This window comes from Dermacentor andersoni, chromosome 1 (assembly GCF_023375885.2).
Source record: "Dermacentor andersoni chromosome 1, qqDerAnde1_hic_scaffold, whole genome shotgun sequence".
Classification (NCBI taxonomy): Eukaryota; Metazoa; Arthropoda; class Arachnida; order Ixodida; family Ixodidae; genus Dermacentor; species Dermacentor andersoni.
The window spans coordinates 131141896-131164522 of record NC_092814.1 but is presented as its reverse complement, the minus strand read 5'-3'; the positions used below and the strand labels follow the sequence as shown (position 1 = coordinate 131164522).

At 41.2% G+C, this 22627-nt stretch overlaps 1 protein-coding gene across 3 annotated transcripts in view; it reads left to right on the top strand.

Annotated features, from left to right (window-relative positions):
* The first annotated feature begins 3311 nt into the window (after positions 1 to 3311).
* Positions 3312 to 22627, top strand: part of LOC126545875 (hypoxia-inducible factor 1-alpha inhibitor-like) — a 46384-nt gene continuing 27068 nt past the window's right edge. Inside the window, exons 1-5 of one of the 3 annotated variants that reach the window (XM_050193901.3) lie at positions 3312 to 3577; positions 4515 to 4759; positions 8198 to 8346; positions 12699 to 12844; positions 21971 to 22141. In XM_050193901.3, the coding sequence (XP_050049858.1) occupies positions 3452 to 3577; positions 4515 to 4759; positions 8198 to 8346; positions 12699 to 12844; positions 21971 to 22141 (837 nt within the window). In that variant the 5' untranslated portion in view covers positions 3312 to 3451. Of the gene's footprint in view, positions 3578 to 4125; positions 4315 to 4469; positions 4760 to 8197; positions 8347 to 12698; positions 12845 to 21970; positions 22142 to 22627 lie in introns of those variants that run through there. The other 2 variants (XM_055062037.1, XM_055062038.2) reach the window with 2 other exon arrangements.

The window sequence follows — 22627 nt, the reverse complement described above, 5'->3', positions numbered from 1 at the left end:
GCACCTAAATCTAAGTATTTTCGCATTTCGCCCCCATCGAAATGCGGCCGCCGTGGCCGGGATCCGCTCCCGCGACCTTGTGCTCGATTCGCACTTCAGACCCCGAAGTCGCCGAGCAAGCCACCATCACCCTCGCCCTGCTAGACGGACGTGAGTCCGAGATCTATAGCGATTCGAAAACGGCACTTAGGGCTTTTCAGAAGGGTTGTACCGCCGAGCAAGCTGCTTGTTTTCTTGTCGTTTCGACTCCGTACGCTCTCACGTATAATTAGATTCACTGGTTTCCCGCTCACGTAGGGTCGGTCGAGGGTGCTCTCCCGAACCTCAATGAGTCTGCTCACGAGGCTGCGCGCGACCTCACCGACAGCGCTTCCTCTGTAAGGAGCGCCGACTCTCCTGCCCCCTACGGCCACAGGGACGCTCCCGCTACTCACAACGAGGTTACAAAATTCTTCTACATGTCTAGAAGGGTCTTTCCACACCCTAACACAAGTTGACTTGGGCTCAAGCCGTTTCTCTTAAACTCTTTTATGGCACGTTCAAACTGGGGAATCCGGCGTCTACAGCGAACGGAATTCTGCGTCGTGCACACTGCTTTCCCATAGCGCCGCTGGAACCATAGAGTTTCCTACAATAATTGTAGGAAACTCTGTGGCTGGAACACGATACACAGCCATCTGCCGTGTAGAAGCAAGCGCGGGATATCCCGGATGTTCCCGCGATACGAAACTAGAGAGTGCTAGAATGGGAGAGTGGGGGCAAGCGCCGAGGGTGTTGCAAACAGAAACACTGAAATTGTGGTGGCACTGACAGACCAGCACATATCCTTGTCTGGCCGTTCTACACGAAGTTTACCCCGACGTATATCGCGACGACGCCTGCCCTTCCTGCGAGCAGACCTCCACTCTTGCACACATGATCTGGGAGTGCGGGTCGAGATACCCCAAGTTCAGCAAGAAGGAGAGGGACTCGCCTCTGCGTAGCCCCATTCTAGACAAGCAAATCCTGGATGTCCGGCGTGCCCTCGACTGCGCCGGTGGGCTAGAGCTGCCGGTCCCGACGTGGGACTAGCCGGGCGCGCGACGAGTTCGCGTCCTCGCCGGACCTCCAATAAAGTTCTTTCACTCACTCACTCACCTCGTGCTTAGCAGCCCAACACCATAGCCACTAAGCAACCACGGTGGGTTCGCAAGTGCCATAGTAAAGTGCATGGAGGAAGGAAAAAAAAAAAAAAAAACACGGTGAAGTGGAACCCAAAGAAGCTTTATTTTAATTTTATTTTATTTTAAAACCTCCTTGGGGGTGGGGCTAGAGTGTGCTAGGTAGGGGGAGTCGGTCCAGCGCGGGCTCCCCGCTGAGGCGTTTTTTTTTTTTTATTGAAGTATCGTTGGCGCCACCGTCGCATTCAGCTGAATAGCGGCCCCGTGCGCCGGCCAGACGCGTGTCGGGTCGGAGACCCCATAGAGTTTCATAGAAAAAATTAGAGTCGCTTAAGATCTCTCTTAAGAGGTGAACGGCGAAAGCCTACTCTTCCTACTCTTATCATTCGCCTCTTTCTCTTTGCCTCTTTCTCTTCCTTCTTTTAGTCATTACTGCTCAATACTAAGCATTTTTAGTCATTTGTAATCAGTTGGGTTCATTACAAGCCGTCGTTAGACATGTTGGTCATATCATTGTCATGAGTAGTCATTACAAGTCATTTCAATCATTATTAATCATTACTGGTCATTACTAAGCAGTTTAGTCATTTCTAATCAATTGTGGTTACAATTCGTCGTAAGACATATTGATCACTTCGTAGTCATTATTTTATTTATTTATTTTATTTATTTATTACATACTGCAGACCAATCTGGTCCAAGCAAGACGGGCAATACAATTTACAGAATATCTCTATTGCACAAAAAGAGAACAACAACAAGAAAAGAAACATGATAGTACCTGAGGAAAGAACACAAAAAGACAATCATCTAGTCATACAGTGCGTCATAAGGTTCTGTTAAACTATTCCAGTCGGACACAGAATGCGGGAAAAGGGAAAACTTGTAAATGTCTGTTCTCGCAAAGTAAGGGGTTAGAAAGTGTGTTTGGTAATGTCGCGTAGGTCTTGTGGCCAAAGGGGAAAGAAACTGTGTGTGATCAATAGCCATTTTACCGTTAAGGAGTAAGGTTTAAAAATTCAGACGACATTCTTTTCTTCCCGATTCAAGTAGTTCAATGTTGTTAGCTTTCACGAGCTCAGAAGGAGAATCAGTGTACTTAAATTTAGAATAGATAAACCTGACAGCTTCTCGCTGAATCCTTTCTAACCTTTTAATGTTAAGGATCCCAAAAAATAGAGCAATATTCAAGCTTAGGTCGTATGAAAGTGAAATAGCTAAGACGTTTGACCTTAGGAGGAGAATTTCGAAGTTTATGTCTTAAAGGGACACTAAAGCGAAACAATAAATCAATTTAGACTAATGAAACATGGTTTGAGAACCCTGCAGGCAGTCATTTCAAAAAAATTGTTTGATTATTATATGAGAAAATGAAGGTCCAAGTATCAGTATTTGAATTTTGCGCCGAAACCTCAGCGCCGGTATGTCAGCGTGACGTCAGGGATTCCAAAGTATGTTTTCGCATTTGGGCCGCGTTGGCTGAATAAAGGTTCCCGGAACTTGCCATGTTTAATATTTGGTTCCTTTAGAACACAATGTAGTCAATCTGTACCGCTATATATAATTAGTAGGCCCTAGAAGATGCCATCAAAACCCAAGACGTCACAGCCCCCAGGTGCGGGAACTTAAGTAGGCGTCGCCACCCGTATTTCGTTCTTGCGCTTTTTCTGGCTTACCAAACGTCTTATCGTTGTAAGAGTGGGGTTTTTGGTGTTGTATAACGGTAATTTATTGATGCAGAACAAATCATTTTTCACTTTAGTGTCCCTTTAAAGATAGCAGTTCACCTGGCTAAAACTACAATTGGTACCGGCCGACAAGAGTCGCGGGCGCACCGAAGCAAGTAATAAAACCATAAAAAGTTTTACTGCGCAGACTTTCTGCATGAAAAACTGGGTGTCCGCCAGCGTCCGCGAAACGAACTCTCGCTGGTAGACGACGCACTTGACAACGACAGCAAAATTGAAAAGATGTTGGATAACCCATGCGTCAAATATGTATACGCCGCAAAAAAAGTGTCAATATAAATTTGCAGTTGAAATAAAGCGCCATTATAAGAGCGTACGCGTGCAATCGGCCGCTATCTTGTACACGTTCGAAAGGCGACGTTCGATTTCGTCTCACGCGATTGGACTAGATTGGCCTAGGCCGCGATATCGGCGCAGCCTGGACAATCACGCGAGGCGAAATCGAACGTCGGCTTTTCGAACGTGTTACAAGATAGCGGGAAGTGTGCGCCACGGCGAAAAATTACTACAGCTGTCTAGCAACCATGATAGCTTGCAACTAACATGGCGCAGCTCTCAGAGTCACGGAGTGATCCCGAAATGGAATTTAATGACTATGGAATCCCTTTAGAAATCGTTCCGCGCTTGAGCTGCTCTGACCCTGAAGCGGACAGGTTAATCGCAAACATGGTGAGTTCCAAATCTTTACTGGACATGGCTGATTTAAACACAACTACGGCTTTCGCACCCTTTCAGAAGCGTTTTATGTCGCCTTGAAGTAGTTATGTGTTCCACTTGCCGCAGTATTGTCGCTCGTTAGGTTTGTTTTATTAACAAATAATAAATGGTCATTGAAATCGGTGTCGTGTATGTTATGTACTTAATATGCAATATGCACAGACGGTTGTTTCATAGCTTTCGAACGTTATGTTGTCTGGCACATATGACACGGTTTGTTTATTGCACCGGTGTTTGCCCCTGGATTCACTTCGAGCTTTGTATGGTCAATTTTTCTCTCACTATAATGCCGTTATGTTATGGTGCACCCTTTTCTCCTTTTTTGTTTTTGTTTTCATGCACGCTGTGGCATACATGCGACTTGCACCAATCGCACGCGAGCGAAGTTGACTCTTGTCTTGGGTAGACTTGGAATTTCAGGCGCATGATGATGAGCATGTAGTCTGCACCTGCGTTTGTCAAGCTCACAGACGCTTTCACTCTTCTCAAGTGATCCTAACACAAGGTGTTAGACTGCGGCAGCCACACGTGAGACGTTTCGTCTCACGACTCGGGCCATGAATACACCAGCGCCTTGTTAGACTTTTTATCGTTAGTTTTGCCATGGCCTTAGTACATCTGCAGCCAGTTGTTATGCGTCTTCTCACGCGTGCGCGCTATGTGCCTTCTGCTGACAGTGCCGACGAGATGTGCGTATGTTCCTTTAGCACAATGTTTTATGCATTGTACCGTGCAACTCTTGAATCGCTTCCTGTGCAATAATGCCGCGATGTCTTGCTTTATCAGGCCGATGCTTTAGCGTTGTTTAGGATACAATGTTGTACTTTTTTTTTTACCGTTCTAGGTCTGTGATCTCCTCCTAATGCTGAAAATTATTGCTACCTATTAGATGCCTGTAGTCCTGACTGACACCAACTTGGTCACATCGGCACTTAAGTGGGATTTGGACTACCTCTCTAAGCACATGGGAAGTGGCGGCTGCACCGTGTACGAATCAGATTCTGTTACCTTCAAGTATTACGACGATGCCAAGGTCAAGGAACATCGGCTCAAAAACTTTTCCCCCCCAACTCGTCGACGGGAGATGAAAATTGGGCAGTTTGTGGAGCGATTGAGGAATGCTGGTCGAACCAAGTGAGCCATATCCTAAGTATATACGTAATCTTTGACTTGGGATTAGGGTTTTGAATACTTATTTCACATACTTATTTGCATAAGGTTGTAGCTCCTTCGTACATAATTACTTGAATTTGGAGATTTGTGACAGGAATACGATGGGTCCCAAAAGTTATGAGATTGCTTTTTATTTTTAATTTCTGTATTGCTCTGAACATTCCTAAACTTTTCGCCTTCGCAGTACTCTCCATGAGAGGCAGTGCACTTGTCCCACTACTCGCAGTCAAAAAAAAAAAAAAAATTCCTCAGACCAGTTGGAAATTGCCAATTAGAACCAATTGGATATTTCCAATTGTGTTTTGGGACACCCATTGGAAAAATCCAGCAGGTCCAATTGGACCAATTGATTTTTTGAACACAATTGGATCTAATTGGTCTCTGAATTGGACCTGGGACTAACATGAAAACCGAAGGAAAGGAAAAAAAGAAAAGCCTAGATTGGCCCTAACCTTGATGTGACACAGATATACTTGACACTCCTTTTGAGAAGCATACTCATACATGAACACACTATGGCAATTCTCTTCATTGACATACCCAACACTCACCACTATGAGATTCATGTCAGGTGCTATATATGTGAGCAAAATTTGGTTGACCATCTTCATGAGGCAGTGGTTCGTGAGAAATTGGTAAAATTTCGAGATAAATATTTAATTTGACAGAAAGCTAAATCCTTATCTCCATTGATCACACCAAAATACAAAAATCTTTTACTTTGAAATTAGCATTATAATTGTGCTATTATTATTATCAACTGTTTTGTTGTTTAGCGAGATTACTCATCAACTTCCAATTGGGTCCATTTGGGACCACTTGGCATACGAAGCTCCAGTGATGTCCAACTGAAACCAACTCGACTTCTCATGGTGCCCAATTAAAACTTGGGCCTCCGATGGTGTCCAGCTGGAACCAGTTGGGTCCCATTGAAAAAATTCAACTGGTCTCAATGTTTTTTTTTACTGGGCTGTTTCCATTGTTTAAAACGATTCAGGAACTCTGGCACACTTATGTTGTTAGGTGCTTCCACCATTTCCTCCTTTACCTCCTCGACACCTTGTAAACATAATTTGCAGCTTGCCAGATGCCGGTAGCATCTTACACCCTGTAACTTTAGTAGGGAAGATGAGGTACCTTTGTCATCCTATGTTTGAACAGGAACTTCCAGATACTCAGTGCTGCATAAACGGGAGTGTTGTGGTGCACAAGCCACTCGCCAGAGTTCCACAAGTTGGGCCATGTTTCTGTGAACTAGTCATGCAATTGCTTGAGTACTTCAACATAAAAAGGCTAGCCACTGTCTGACCTTGTGGTGGAAATTCAAAATAAACAAGCCCTTTGATGTCAAAGAATGCAATCAACATTGTTTTCACATTTGATTTAATGTGTCTTGCCGTCTTTGGTCTCGGAGATGATGTACTTTTTCAGTGACTCCATTGTTGCATAGTCTTTGGGTCATACCTTTAACACCACGATTTGCCACCTGTGATGATTTCAGATATAAATCGTTGATAAGTTCTCAAATAATCATTCATTACACAGCACACATCCAAGCGGCTGGCTCATTGATAGCACAAGAGGAACAAATTTCACAGATACTCATTTCATGTGAAGTTCTTCTGTCAGAGTCCGTTGAAATCAAACTCCAAGGTATTCCTGTCACTACTTCCAACTCATAAACTGTTCTACATCAGTCAAACATTATTGCATCACAAGCATTTTGATTGTTTCCTTCAGTTGCGCATGTCAGTGGATGCCAGATCGTAGTTGGTCTTCAAGTGACATGTAGCCACGTTTGAACCAAGAAAACTGTTCGTAGGCCCTTGCCTGGCACAAAGCTTCTTTGAAGGCCTCTTAAAGCATTTTGGTAGCTTATGGGGCTCTTTTTCCAAAGAAAAAAACAGACCTTTATGAGCACACATTGTTCTTTCACATTCGCCATTATGAAACCAATGCACATGGCTACAGAGGCGCAAAACAGATCAATACATTGAGCAGATCAAACTACAGAAGGACGCTGCTTGACCAACCAATGCAGACAACAGTGTAGTATGTGCTCGTAGTGGCACACATCTCTATTGACTGCCTTAGCACCTCAGCAAAAAAATTCTCGTTACTTTTAGGTCTTCCCTTGTACTTAAAGGAGCTGTGCAACACCTTTAAATGAGGTCGCGGGACCAAATCCCAGCCGCGGCAGCCACATTTCGATGCGGGCAGACTGCAAAAATGCCTGTGTCCCGTGCAATGGGGGTATGTTAAAGATCCCCTGGTGGTCAAAATTAATCCGGAGTCCTCCACTGCAGCGTGCCTCATAATGAAATCGGGGTTTTGGCATGTCAAACTGCAGAATTCAGTAAAATTTCACCTTTAAATAATGCAGCTGTTTCTTCTCTTTCCTCTGCTTTTAATCTCCAGCCATCATTGTAGAAGTTTTAAGTGTGCAGCACCTATGGTATTCTACCTTTCATGCATAAGTGCCCTATATATATATATATATATATATATATATATAAATTTCCAGTTAGCCAAGCGAAATATCCTAATTGTTCAAGCAAGCCTACCAATGGCAGCACTCCTTTTCAGTGATTGGTGTGTCTTATGATGCGATGGAGGATTAAACGTTTCAACAGATGAAATGCATGAAAAGGAGAGATGGGGTGTTGCGGAGCCAGTTTATATGAATTAAGCATGCATCTATAATGACGTCAGCTTTCAATTCATGAACAGACTTTTGGTAAAAGCAGCTTGCTCCTTTCTGATTCCTGGTTGCACTTAGTAACATAATCAAGGATCTTTGCCATTTCTGAATTCAAACTTAGCAAATGCTATTACAGACAATGTTTGTTTTCCTGCCCCTCAGTTCGCACACAAGGCAAAACCTGTGACCTACATTGAAGTGAATCCTACAAATTAGTGCTTTGCATATTTAATTTACTCAAGTAATGAATTTTTTAGTGTTTGTGTTCACTGTTCCTTCTTTTTAATAGTGATTATGTATTGTCGTATATCTCCTTGTCGCTGTTGTGAACTGACCCTGCTAAGCTGCTAAGCTATGCATAGTAACAGTCTCAGTGACCCTGGCATGCAAGCATCAAATACGATGTATCCACTTTTAAAATTCTGAATTACATGCATCTAATTACTGGCCCTGCATACTCATATTTGCAGTTGTATGTAACAATTTTCTTCGTCATGGCTGAATTAGGCTTTTTGTAACATTAAATGTATTTTTATATCACAGGCCAAGTACTCATACCTGTGGATATGATGTATCCTATTTCGAATCTTTGTGGTGTGCTTCTAGTACCTGTGCATAGGCAGAGCTGCACGTGTGCCATCTTCACACAAGTGGAAAGGTGTGTGATTTGTTTCTTTAAATTTGCCTACCCCTTATAGGTACTACTTGCAGCAGTCCTTGAATGAAACAGTAGGGCGGAACATAGTGTTGGACTTTCTCAGCTTTAACTGGGAATGGGTCAACCGACAGCAGAAGCAAAATGGCTGGGGCCCCTTGACATCAAACCTCCTCCTTGTTGCCACTGAAGGTCAGAACTGCATTGAATTTAAGCATGATAATATGTGTTTCTTGCCATTTTACCCCACTCTTACTCTCACCAAGTCATATGGTGCATTAGAAAAGTGAATAGTGAAAGAGGCTTGCTTTATTTTCTTCATTATATTAGTATTTGCATGTCACATGCACAAGTTGTATGCTTCTGAACATTGTTGTGATTCAAGGTGTTGGTAAAACGACGGTACTTATGTTAAAGTGAAGTGCGCACTACATGTTCAGCTCCTCGTTTTTTTCTCCCCTTTCTTTTCGTTTTTTTCTCTCTCTTTAAAAAAAAAACACGTTTGTACGAGTACCGCGAGTCATGGCTGTGGCATGCGGTTTTTTTTTTTTTTTCACTTTTTTTATGCATTAAGTAACACTCTCCTATGACCATATACTTTAGCAAGAGGTAAAGAAACTCTTATACACTGTAGTGAAATTCAGCAAGTGTTTCAGGACTACAGTTACAATAGGATAGTAGCTCAGTGCGCATCTTGTGTGTGATGTTTTTTTATTTACCTGGATGTCATTTACTTTTGAACAATCAACTCGGCAACTAATGTGGACGTTGCTTAATCTACTTGCTAATTCTAATTTTCATGCGATAAATGTTTCATTAATGTCGTAGCTGTTCCTCTACAGAGGTCCATTTGCACCTTATGAGAATGGATTGCACAAGTGAATGTGTGATTATGTTGCCTCAAGCAACTACACACCCGTGTTATGTCAAGACAAAATAAAACCTGTAATAAAAGACACTTAGGTGTGATGTTTTAATTTTTTTTTTTACCAGGTGCTTGCTTTGCATTTGAATATCAAGAGATCAAAATAGACACATCACTTCTCAATGAAAAAGAATTGTGGAAGCCTGCCCTATGTATTCCCATATTTGATATATGTTGACAAGTTTGTAAAACTGCTGAAAAGTTTAAAATTAGGTGACTTCTGTAGCTGCATTTCATGCAATCTAGAGAACATTGCACATTATGCACCAAATTTCATGTTATTTTCTAAAAGCAGTCTAAATGAAGTAGTTCCAACTTTTGACCAACTTAAATGTATATCAAGCATTACAAAGCTACATGGTCTAAAAAAATATCCATGTATCTGTCATAAAAGCTGTTGCAAAAGACAACTTATTAGGTTGAAGCATCAAATTCTGTGTTTCTTTGTTTCTATCTCCCACTTTCAATGATGTTCTTCAGAAAACTCGAAAACCTACCCTAAGGCATTCGTCTTTCCTTTTGATAGAACTTACACCAGTGCACTTTGTCATAGTTAGATCCACAGGTTCATAATTGCGTGTCACACAGTACAAAGTCATCTTTTGTAAAGGTTAGAATTTAAGTCGCATCTTTGTAATGGCATATTTTGCCTCTGATGCCTATTTTCCATCAGTTTGTGCCTGATCACTGACGTAGTCTTTTTATGTGGTGGTTCTCATCCACAATAAAACCACACATTTTTTATTATGGCCATAAGGTCACTCTTGAGGCTTGCATCTTTCCTGTATGAGTACTGTTGTCTTTATACTAAGAGATAATCATGAGCAGTCTGCTGCAGTTCCTGTGTATCAGATGCAGACTTCTTCTGCGATATTTCTCAACATGCAGTCTGAGACTACAAGTTAACCCTTTGGTGGACAGCTGGATGTATCAGTCCCACTTTTAAGGGAAACTTGGCTCTGCCATAGCGGTGAAATATAACTTCAATTGAAGTTTTTTGTGTGGCTCTGGACCTCGTTCGAACTTGTGTATTTTAAAATTTCATATTCATCAATAAAACTGCTATGCTTTGTACTATTTCTTGTTATCATTTTCTTAATTTTTCAAGCCACCACAACAATAAATGCCAACTCTCTTTGAGTTTATTTTTTCACTAGAATAACCACACAGAAAAAGCCCAATCCGATTTTTCTCCAGATGTGTCTATTGAAAATACTTGAATGAGTGTATTCATTACAGGTGTGCACTTTTCTGATTTTTTAATGTTAGGCATCTTAATTTGTCATACCCTCTCCTACCAATAATAGATGATCCATTTATTAGCCTCATTTACACAACACTGTACTATATATGAAAGTTGCATAGCCTTTGAGGCTTTCTAAAGGCATCTGTTTTCCAAAAGCTTTTGTGGTACTAGGCAGCCCTGACAGACAATGCTGGTACAAAGGGTGCTCAGTAAGCTCAGTGAAAACATGCACACACTGCTTGTATAGTGCACTGCTGCATACAGGCTGCTGCTAACCATTCTTCAGGCAGCAGTGACAGCTAGAAGCAGGCACCAAGGATACATATGCCCTGCTCGATGAAAATGGGCCTCATTTCCTAGGCGGATAGTGAGATATTCCCACTTTTTTATTCTAATTATAATGTTTCTCAGCTTTCAGATTTGACTTTTTATGAAAACATATTCGTGACACTTTAGACACAGTGTGGTCCAATCTCTAGTGTCCATCAAATGGTGAAGGCTAGTGTAAAAAAAAAAACATTGATAACTGTTGGCTACTAAAGTAACATTAATAACATTTTACTAAATTAGCTACATTTGTTTGTAAAGCTGTTCCTTGTGCTCTGGTTAATTTTCTGTGGTAAGTTTATCTTATTCAGCAGCAGACATTAGCTACTTTTGACCTTCAGGTACCATGACACAAAACATTTCAGCTGCAGGTGTGCGAACAGTGGAATTTTTTAATAAAAAAAATATCTTAGCAGAAGTATGACTTCGCATAATGAATTGAATATTGATTATCTTTTAATTTCTAAAATGAAATTGCAAAAAATCAAATGGAAGCAATATTGTCTAGAAATATTATTTAAAATGAATCCTTCAATACTTGTAATGCTGTTCGCCACTTAAAGTCTAGGCAGCTGCACAGTTACTAACAGAAACGGAAAATGAGATAACGTGAAGAGAAAGCAGTCTCACTTTCTGCAATTGTATGACTAAGATAGAATAAACTAAGGGAACCACACCGGTGGACTTGAGAAGAGATAAGACAAACATACTGCTGATATTTGCAAGACTAGTTAGGTAACTTTAATACCAGAATACTGTCACCATTTAGTGACTTAATGATGCAAACAAAAAATCTGCTAACTCAAGATAAATCTATGGGTAGCCCGGCAAAGACACCCAATTAAAACAACTGCTAGAGTCCAAAAATAGTTGCTGCTCTACTTGCTCTAGCTTTAACCGGAGCCTCTGAGCAGAAAACTGCCTAACAGAGACAATCACTGAGCATTTATGCTTTCTTTACTGATGTAGGTAGTTTCCTCTCGGATCTCAATACCCATGGTTTCCCTTTAATATAGATATAGGGCTTTAATGAATATTCAGCAATATTAAATATCAAACTCAAATCAAACACAAATCAAATACTGAATTCTATTCAATCTATATATTCAAAATGTTGAATGTTCGCATGCCCTTAGTTATGACCCTGCCAAAGCCAAACTTATACATTGCATGCTTGTATACTTTTTATGTGCTGTATGTTTATTTGGGTGTGCAAGTGCTCACTGAATTAAATTGTGTTAGGTCATGATTACGGGTGTATTGATAGGACTGGAATTTTGCTGCACATCTATTGTGACTTCAGTTAATATTATTTTACTTTGGAACAATTAATGAAGACAGTGTGTAGTGCTGCAGAAAAAGAGTGGGAAGACGTGGTTTCTTTCTTTCTTTCTTTCTTGTTGGCACTTTAACAGAACCTAGGAACCCTAGGAACGAGTGACATGGAATTAATCTCTTCTTAGAATGTTAATAGATTTTAAGCAAGTCATGCTGCTTTGTTGCTATCATTCTGAGGTGTGTGTCATGTGCAGTTCAGTAAAGTGTGGCATATTTTCTGTCTTGTGCCTTATACATGTATGCATGTTATTAATGTGTTAGCTTTTTACTCAAGGTACTGCATGGAGTTACTTTTCCATTTAGGCACTTGACGAGCATTCACATCTTACACGCATACTGCTGGGAAATGCTTCATATGTGTTAGCAAAAGATGAGAGTAGCTGGTTGTATTGCTTTTTGCATTATGAAATTATTCTTTGCATTGCCATTCCTTTTAAAGAAAGCTTTTGACTGAATTGAATATGATTTGTGAACAAAATACATATGCTCTGTATTTAAATAAAAAGTGGTACTTCTGATTGTTTGGAAACAGCAGCATTTATGAAAACCAGTACAACAGGTGCATTATGTTTTAATACCATTAACTAAAAATACTAGCCAATTTTGAAATATATTTTTTTTCTCAAGCTGTTGAACAGCACTATTTATTTTTCCTGAAAATAAATTACCTAAAATGTACTCACTCAACAATTTGTGCTTGTTCCATAGGCAACATTACACCTGTGCATTATGATGAACAACAGAACTTCTTTGCCCAGCTGAGGGGCTACAAACGGTTTCTGCTCTTCTCCCCTGATCAGTACAAATGCCTATACCCTCACCCAGTGTGGCATCCTCATGACCGACAGAGCCAGGTGAAGCTAGCTTATGATTTGTGTGTATGTGTGTGTGTGCTTTCATCGCTTATGCTACTTGGTCTTAGTTGAACACTGCACTGTTGCAATGAATACTATAGCTTTACTGTTGCAGTAGTTCCCGTGCAGGTTACTGTGAAATATAGAGAACACATTATTTGTGATTAAAGGTTTATGCATTAGCATGTCATGATGAACTGCAGTGATGTGATGATGTAATAATGACATACCTAGAGCCACAAACTGTATTACATTGTGATTTTCATGAAGCCAAGGCAAAATAATTTCTTGTGTTCCCATACCAATCCTAACATCTTGCAATGCAGGAATACATGCGATTTATAGGAAATGGTAGATGATAATCATATAAGTTGAATGTATTTGGCTGTTAAGTTTTTTGATTTCATGAGAGTGGTACCCACTAAAGCATGGTTGTGTATTCTGTGGAAATAGATCTTGTGGTTACAAAGATATCTATTATCTTGTTAGCCATCGCAGTGCTTCGTAGGGCTTGTAGGCGCCTTGAGCTGATGCAAGCCATGCTGAAGTATTTTTAGCATTAAAAATTTTGCCATATACATTGTGCTACATGCATATGCTGTCTGTAGGCCTGACCTGCCCTACTCAGTGTTTAAAAGGGACACTGAAACACTTTTCAACAGTTCCCAACTGCAAATGTTCCTGCTCTGTAGACCATGCTTCCCTGAACATGCTAGCCAAAAATTATGCCACTTCCTCATGCATCAAGGAACGTGCAAGTTCACAGAATAGATTGCTTGCTCTTCTGCAGCTCTTGAGACTTTTGCTTCTTTTCCCTGCCAGACGCAGTTTTTGCGATGACATTTCAGCAGGTGTGATGGCTTCTAGACCGCAGCTATTGGGCAATGATTTCTGACTTTATATTAGTCAAAAGCAAAATTGCACACTTTGTCAGATGCCAACCTCAAAAGATACGTGCACCGCAGAAAGAAGGAGCAATCAGGGCTGGTCATTGCTATTGGTGTCGCCTCACCTGAGGGGTGATCAGTTTGGAGGGAATGGGGAAAGTAAACGTTGTGCTCCTTATATCTCCATTCATATCATGTCCTTTTCAAAATGTTTTTTCATGAATATACTTCTTGCAAGGCATTGCGCTCATTCCAGCATGTTGCTCAGGTTTCAAGGAAATGTGTTTTAGGGCCCCTTTCAAGCACGCAATGAGCTTATGGCTACTTCTTTGCATTGCACCCAGTTGGAAATGGAGTGTTGAGGTGTAAAAGCGACTTCAAGTGAGTTGCATAATTCTTAAGTCAGCTTCCATCTGTAACCAATATTTCTACACACTAGCAGGGCATCACATTTCTAAAACAGATTCTGTGCAGTGCTTGTGTACTTCAGCAAATGGCCAAATATGCATGATGTGTGCATACGCCACACACCTACCAACTTTTACGATTTTATCATGAAATGGCCGATCTTTATAGCACTCATTTACAATGGTCGTATTGACACAAATATTAAAAAAATTTTAATTTGCACATACAGGGTGTCCCAGCTAACTTTAGCCAGAGTTTAAAAATATGCGAATGCCATGTAGCTGGACAGAAGCAAAGTAAGGTTGTTTGCTGTCACTTGGAGATACTCAGATGACTTTTTTTCATTCTGTCTAATCACATAATTAGTCCTAATTAATTAATTAGTTCCTGAAATATTATAATTAGACAAAAAGTGTCAATGAGAAAATTGTAGAGGAACTTGAAAAACTCCCGATATAGCTTTCTGTGTCTTAATACATGCTACATAAAAGTGTTTTTCCGAGCGGGAAGGAAGCTTACAAATGTATGCAAAATTGCCGTGCGACTGGCCGCTTGAGGCACTTTGCATGTATTCGCAGGCTTCTTTTACGCTAAGACACTTTTATGTAGCACGTATTGAGCAACAGAAAGCTATATCGGGAGTTTTTCATGTCAGTCTGCAATTTTCTCATTGAGACTGTTAATATAATAATAATATTTAAGAAGTACATAACTCAGTTAAGACTAATTATCTAATTAGGTGGAATGAAAAAAATAATTTGAGTATCTCCAAGTGATGACAAACAACATTTCCTTAGTTCTGTCCAGCTACGTGGCATTCACATATTTTTAAACTCTGGCTAAAGTTAGCTGGGATGCCCTGTATAGTTCAGAGTAAAAAGAAGGAAGACAAATAGAGTCGCCGAGTAATTTTATGGTCAAATTTTTTGGACCCATTGATTACACAGGAATACCTGTGTGGCAGCAACATCAACTGATTGAACCAGCATAAGCTGGTGACCAAATCGTTGACCGCCGTTACATGAATACTGAATTAATAAACTTCATAAACATTTCTGCTTGTTTGAGGCACAGATCATAGTGGCTGCAATTTGTATAGAGAGGAGTGCCTATTCACAGCAGCTCTACAGAACCATGTCTGCAAAGCTGTGATAAACATTAAACATATTACCGTATTTTCACGATTCTAAGGCGCACCTTTTTTGAATAACAGTGCATTCAAATTTGCATGCCTAATTCTACTCAAAATCAAAAACGAAACCGAATCTTTCTGAAATAGAAAGCTCAATGCAAACTAGCTAGCCATTGAATGGACATTATTTTTTATGCCTTGGTTTGGAGTTGCCATTTTCCAGTTTGCTGTACGTGTGGCATTTCTAATGCATTAGATGGAACTGAGGATGACATCTCTGGTTGGTAGACAGCGAGAAGGAGGTGTCATCGGACTCCGATAGCAACTAGCCGCTAAGATTCAGCTGTGTGCAAGTCTGTGTGCCTTTTTATATTCCATAAAGTTGTTTCAACATGTTGCACGTTGACACATGTTTCGTCACTTGATGTGCACGGTAGAATCGGCACCAAGTTATTTTTTGAAATTATTTTTTATGTTATTTTTGAATTTTTTGGATCGAAGGCGTGGTAGAATTGTGCAAAGAAGGTAAATATTCAAGTAATTGTTACTATATTTGAATGAATTTTAGTATATTTTGCATTCCACTGTAGTGTTTTTCTGATTCTAAGGTTGGCATGTCTGCACATGCATGGCACACTACATGTGTGAATAATGTGGCCTGCTTGCTTGAAGCTTTGTCAAATCTGATTAATTCATGTGCAAAAAACTGCAGCTGTCCTGGTACTGCAGTTATGTGCCATCTTAGATTACATGTTTCAGTACCAGGCTTAAGTAAAATTCCAGGGTGGCCGGGCTTCAGTACCCCTCATATCAGGTTGCAAGATTTGCAGCAGAGTGTTTAGTCGTGCTTATTATTAGTGGATTTGGGCTTGTACCTTTCATTCAGTCACTTCTGGAAAATATTTGGTTTGTTTCTTGAGTTTGTTGGCCTCTGAGAGTCTTCAATTGTAATTTGATCTATATCTGTAAGAATGCATGAGACCTACATTGAAGGATTTATTTGAATGCATAACTCTCACTGGAAATGAAAAAACAGCCCAGATTTAGTCACCATCTTGGCACAAGTTAGCATTGTAGCACTGGGTATCATTCTAATTGTTTGTCATCAGTGACAATTACTGTTTCTTTTTTTGCTCTTTTGCTGATTGTTAGCCATTTCAATAATCTCTCATATGTATAAAAAAATGTAATGTATAAAATGTATTTTTACTACAAGGAGCTGGCTTTTTAAATATATTGTTTCAGGGAAATATTACACAGCTTGTTTTAGCTTTCCTTGAGAGGCTCGTATGGCTATGGTAAAAATTGGATCTGGTCCTCCAGTGCATGGACTTGCACATTGACAGGTGGCATTGGAGGCTGGTGGGCTTGTTAGTCCTTAAGTTCACGGTGCATGTTTTTGTTAAACTGAGACAAAAAGTGCGTGCAATGCAGGGAAATCAGTCAGTATGATAACTTAGCTGCTCCAACATGCAAGTTGTGTGCAAGATGGGGCAGTACAGTCGAATCTCGATAAATTTGTTCGAATTAGAAGAAGTTCAAATTAAAGGACGCTAATTCAATGGAGGACTTACCTTCAGTGGCACATGTGCACTGAGCTAACACAAGTTGGAAGTTTCACAAAATTTATTCACACGTATTTACAAATTAAAGTAAGTTATTAGGCGTATCGGTGCTCGTACTGTGATAGACGGTGGGTGCACGTGTGTGAAATAAAATACCATGTCCCGTGACAATTGCCCCATTGAAATTTTGGTTTGCTTCACCGCGTACGACTGCTGTATTGGGGTGAAATTGACTTTCAGGAAATGGCATTATGCAATGCGCCGTGCTTTCAGCACTCCGAAGCCATTGGCGAAGATTACAAAGGCGGAGTCGGTGCCATTGCCAACAGCAGCGAATTGTTTCAATGAAAAACACGGCACCGAACAGCAAGAAGCTTAGTAGCGAACGTCGAAGTAACTAAGCCAGCGTTGCTAGGGTGGCTAGAAGGAGAGGTGTGAATACCGGCGGCGCTTTCCTTCGGGCGCGCGTGACCCCCTTGCGCACCGATGCCACCAGGGGGAACGTGGTGCTGCTGCTCGCGGCGTGGTATTACGGCGTGGTACTCCCGCGCTGGTCTGCGCCTCCGCTGTCTGTTGGTCTCGTCGCCTGTTTTGGAGTGTTCCTCGCGACATTCCGTCATTCGAGGGCGAGATGCTGTGGACCACCAAAGTTATGTTGAGCACCGCAGCGACGCACGGCTAGTTTATTACTTTGCAGGTTATGTGGCGAGAAGGCGTGTTTTGCCCACTCATTGTGAAGACTGCGAAGCAGCATGTCTTAGTGATAAAGGCAATATCCCCCTGCAGAGAGCTTCCATCAGAGGCATCCAAAGAGTGGGACCTTGGGGGCCTTTTATATCCCTCAGAATCGTTCTATAAGCTGGACAATGCCCTTGAAAACAAACTCACTCGTTTATTCAGTGTAACACGTACGCTTGCGTGCTAAAGCTGTGGCCGAGATTTTGCAGTCAATTGGTGAAATACCAAAGATTGGCTGTCTAGACCATTCGGCTACCCTGACAGCCTCAGTTATACGTTTTTATTGCCTCACAATGATTCACTTTTTGCTTAAAGGTGTCAATGAGCAGAGCAGTGAGAAGAAACGGAAAACACTGAAACCTTGTGTGTTGTAAATTTTTTTCCTCACTTGTAAATAAACGATTTCATGACCAGATCTGTTGCTTCACTCTCTGCAATCATAGTAAATTGCTTATATGAGCGTCAAAATGACATGCTACAGGTCTGCAAGCACAGACAAAAAGTAGTTTGTAAATACGTCCAGACGTTATCAGGTAATGTCTGCAGTTTACAGGTCCTACGGCACGCATAGGGTGATTGACTGCTGATCTCGAGGACGACGGTCGCATTTTCAGGGAGGCAATATGCAAGGCACCCGTGTGCCGTATGATGTCAGTGCGCGTTAAAGAAACCGAAGTTGTCGAAATTTTTTCGAAGCCCCCCACTAGACCCTAACACCCAAAGCCGTCTCACGAAATGCGCACAGACAAAACGCGTTTGAATCTCGATACAGTGCGAATTGGGCCCGTAAAATTTCACAGGAGTAATGATGTGGGCTGACATAACATTGTTTTCATGATAAAGCTTCATTCTTTGACGCTCGCAGAAAGCGCGCGATACCCGAAACGGGCTCACTTTCACTTGGGTGATAGACATGCAGCCGACGCGAGGCTGGCGAGGCGCTCATTTCGGCTTTAATTTCGCCTGCGTGCTTACCCCACCTTGGTCAACAGGGCCGCCCCGCGGCATCTGTGCGCTGTGGGGTCACGTTTGCGCCGCCGGTATTCACACCTCCCTTTCTAGCCACCCTAGCGTTGACGCATTGTGGCTACGGCTGCCAGCGGATATACATGCGAGAGCACTGGCTTGAGGCGGCACTTTAATCAGAATGGCGGTGGTGGTGGCTTCGATTAATGCCGTTTCGGACCTGCGGTCATGGCAAAAAGTCTGGAAAGTCTGACGGTGAAAGTTTTTACCTCCAAAATTTCAGACGTTCTTATACATTGACTCTATGGGGTACATGGCGGTGCAGCAACACTAACAGAAGTCACTAACCCATCACTAACAGAAGTAATTGGTGATGTGTGCCTGCACAAAAATTTTTGCCACGGTTTTTCTTTCTTCCTTTTTTTTTTTTCTTTCTTCACATGCGTCGTTGAGGAGTCTGTCTTGCACTTTACTTCTATTGCGCGATCAGAGGAATGCTGGTCGGAGGCGCCGCCGTGCAATTTGGTGCGCTGCTGAGTGTATTATCGGAGTGCAGTATGTTTGAATTAACCGTCACAAATGCTTGCGCATTCAAATTACTGGGCGTTTTCGCCCATTGTGATACACATAACTTTGACGGGACCACAGCGTCAGTTCGAATAAACCAGAAGTTCGAATTAAGCATGTTCGAATTAACGAGATTCGACTGTAATATGTTATTTTGTGAGTTGCTGCTAGAGTGTGACGTGCGTTACCAAATCCACAGTTCTCAAACAAATACGCTGACTTTGCTGTCATTCAGCTCTTGCCTGCCCTTGACAAACAAGATGCTGCGCTGTCATATAGTGCTGCAGTGAATTTTGCTCATCCCTTCTAAGTGTATACCTGATACTATAACTGTCACATGTGTCACTTCTTATTTACCTTCTTTCACTCTTCAAAGAGGCCACCAAATACCTACACATTGGCAGGAAACTTTGTAAAACCCTTCAGCACCAGAGTTGAATGCTATATTGTCATTCCAGGCACATGCTGTATTTGCAAATTTGTGTGCCCTGTCCCTTGTTGCCAAGTTTACGTGAAATGTTGGATTTCACAGTTTAATAACAATTATTTGTAAACTGAAACCTCACAGTTTTGTTCAGGAGTTTGCTCTTGTGTCACAAGAGAATTTTAAAAGAAGTGACTTGGACTGTACAAATGATGCGTATCTGAGAGGTTTTCACTGTCCACTCTGTATACTGTATGGACATACACACACAATAAAGAAAGCCAACAGACAATGTCTTTTAGCTTTTAAGGATAATTATAGCAAAAACATTTAGCCACTTGGTTCCCCTGATTCTTCTTATTTCTATCAACATCAAAAAGCAATCTGAACAAAATCTACTAGCAATATTAAGATGTTTTAAGCTGCTACAACAGAAAAATTGTTTCTTTTAATGTGTAGTGCCAGTGATGCTTGTCGTCTCGATATTAAGGTGTTCAAAAGAAAAACTGGTTGCAAACACAGGATGATTTGATACGACTCAAAGGAATATAAAATCTTAGTGTGACCAAAATTGTTAAAGCTAAACCAAATTGACTCTTTCATTTGGAACAACTGAAATTCAGTACTTAGATGATCCAGTTTGTGGTTGATTGTTGGTTGGTTTGCTAGAACCTGTAGTGATGATTTTCATGCAATGTGACATGTGCCTGTCAATGCCAGTGGTGGCGTTCTCTGTACTGTAAGGATGTGGGGTCCTTCAACTGTTGGAACATGTTCCACATTAATTCATTTGCTCCTCATTGGTAGAGCCTCGAAGTAAAATTTTTTTGTTTACCTGTTCTCATTAAAATGTCTTGAGTCATTGCTCGATTCTCCAGTGGGGCATTCAATGTTTTCTGAGAGGTTTTCATTGTCTGCCTCATAGGTATTAGAAACACGCTACGCAGTAGGAACGAAATCTGTGAGCAATAGCAAAGTATCTTAAGCTGTTATCCCAGAAAAAATTCCTCTTCTTATTACTGTCAGTAATGCCTCCGTAGGAAGTAGAAACCGAGTGTTGTGAAAAGAAAATAGTAACCCATTCAGAACATCCAGCATTTGCCAAACCACTTGCTATGCAGAATGCTGTTCTCACAATTCTGCAAAAATAAGGGGATAGGGGGTCTTTGCAGTAATGTTTACATGTAGTTGTGGTTGCGTTGTAAAACATGACTGAATCTGCTATTTTATGAACAAGCCAAAATATTTCATGGCAAATGACCTGCTGTGCAGGTACCTGGGTAACAGCATCACAAATTGCGACAAGGGTGTGTAGTGTTTGCATTGAGCTTACTTTGAAAAGTGATGATACTTTGTCTTCAGTCCACACTCCACTATTGTTTATTTTAAAGGCTATCAACTTTTGGGGAGATTTACTTCCCTGTATTCACAAATACACAATTCTAACATCTGCCTCTACCCCTCACCTAGTGGAATTCAGCATTGCCCCAAGACTGAAGTAGTCATTGCTCTTCCATGACACCTTGTAGTGCATCTTGACCTATAGTTTCATCATTGAACATTTCTGCATTCATTTCAAGATTTTGGTGTGTAGCACTGTTTGTCAAGCACCAAGTGCTTGGATTAGGCATGTAGGGTTTATTTATCTAGTAGTCTCTTGTCACATTGTATGTGTTCTTTTCTCTCTCTCTCTCTCTCTCTTTTCATGTATGCAACATCATGATAGCTAGTAGTTAGATGACCTTGCTGTTAGCTGTCAGGAGGAGCACTCTGTGCCAGAGGAGGCGGTTGTTCAAATTTTACAATGCATTCTTTGGTGAGTTTGCATCATGTGGCTGCTCCTTTTGATTTTAAAATGTGCACACAACTTCACAAAGCAGTAATTCTAAGCAGTATCCAGTAATTCAAAGTCATGCAGAAAAATTACATTGGCAGCAGTTACCTTAATGCATTCACTGCAATTTGGGGCACGGGTGGGTCACTATGGGTATTCCTCCTGTACATCAGTGCAGGGCTTTCCTGTATCGTGAAAGCAAAGTATTTGCTAGAAATCGGAGAGAAAAAATTCTTGTTGCTCCTGACTTGACAGATTGTGGCGCCATTCCTCCACAATTTGAGAAAGTTTCAAGGGAGCACAACTTCCCAGTGACTCACCGGTGGTTCGTGACGTACCAGTGGAATATGACAAGTGACCCACCAGTGTGCCATTACGCTCAGGAATTAAGACCAAAAATTATTGCTGCAGTGAACGTGTTAATATGCTGTTTGCCTCTCTTATTTCTCTTTTATATTATATTTTGGTTCCTGCTGTACACTGTAATTTGCTGCACGATACACCAAGTTGTGCAAACTGTGATGGCAGCAGCACGTTTGCTGCTGTCACTAAGAAAGCAAGGCCTTCAGACAGCAGGCACCTTTACTTTGATTTTGAATTTTCAGGTGGACCTTGCCAATCGAGACCTGGACCGTTTTCCTTTGTCTGCTCAATTGCATGGATGGGAAGCCATTGTAGGTCCTGGTGATGTCCTCTACCTCCCTATGTACTGGTGGCACCAGGTAGAGTCAGCACCCCAAAATGGCTACACTGTCTCGATCAACTTCTGGTACAAGGTAATTAAATTAGGTTGCTTTTCTGACTGCTGGCCATAGCTGCCTACATTTGATTTTTATAACTAATAATTGTTATTAGTGGGTTGCATGAAAAAAAGAAGGCCTGGAAAGAAAGCACAGCATGAAGTATCTGTTACTGTAAGACATAATGCATGCTATCTACTGACTTCATCACAATGAAAAATCCATAGTCAGTCAGCTTTACTTGCTTGGCATAAAGGTGACACATTTCTCTTCAGGGCATCCAGATATTGTACATGATTCAGCAAGAGGCCCTTTGTAAGTACAGAATTTCAGAGGGACTTAAAGGGGCCCTGAACTACTTTTTATTTAAGTGGAGAAATGCATTTGAAGTGAAAATAGGCAATTTCAGAAATACTTTGCCTCAAAAAGTACTTAATGCATTCAGCAGAAGTGGAGTTATTGGCAAACACGGCCTCCGCTGTGCTCCTATTCCTTCTTCAATGCCAGAAGAAAATGAGGAGC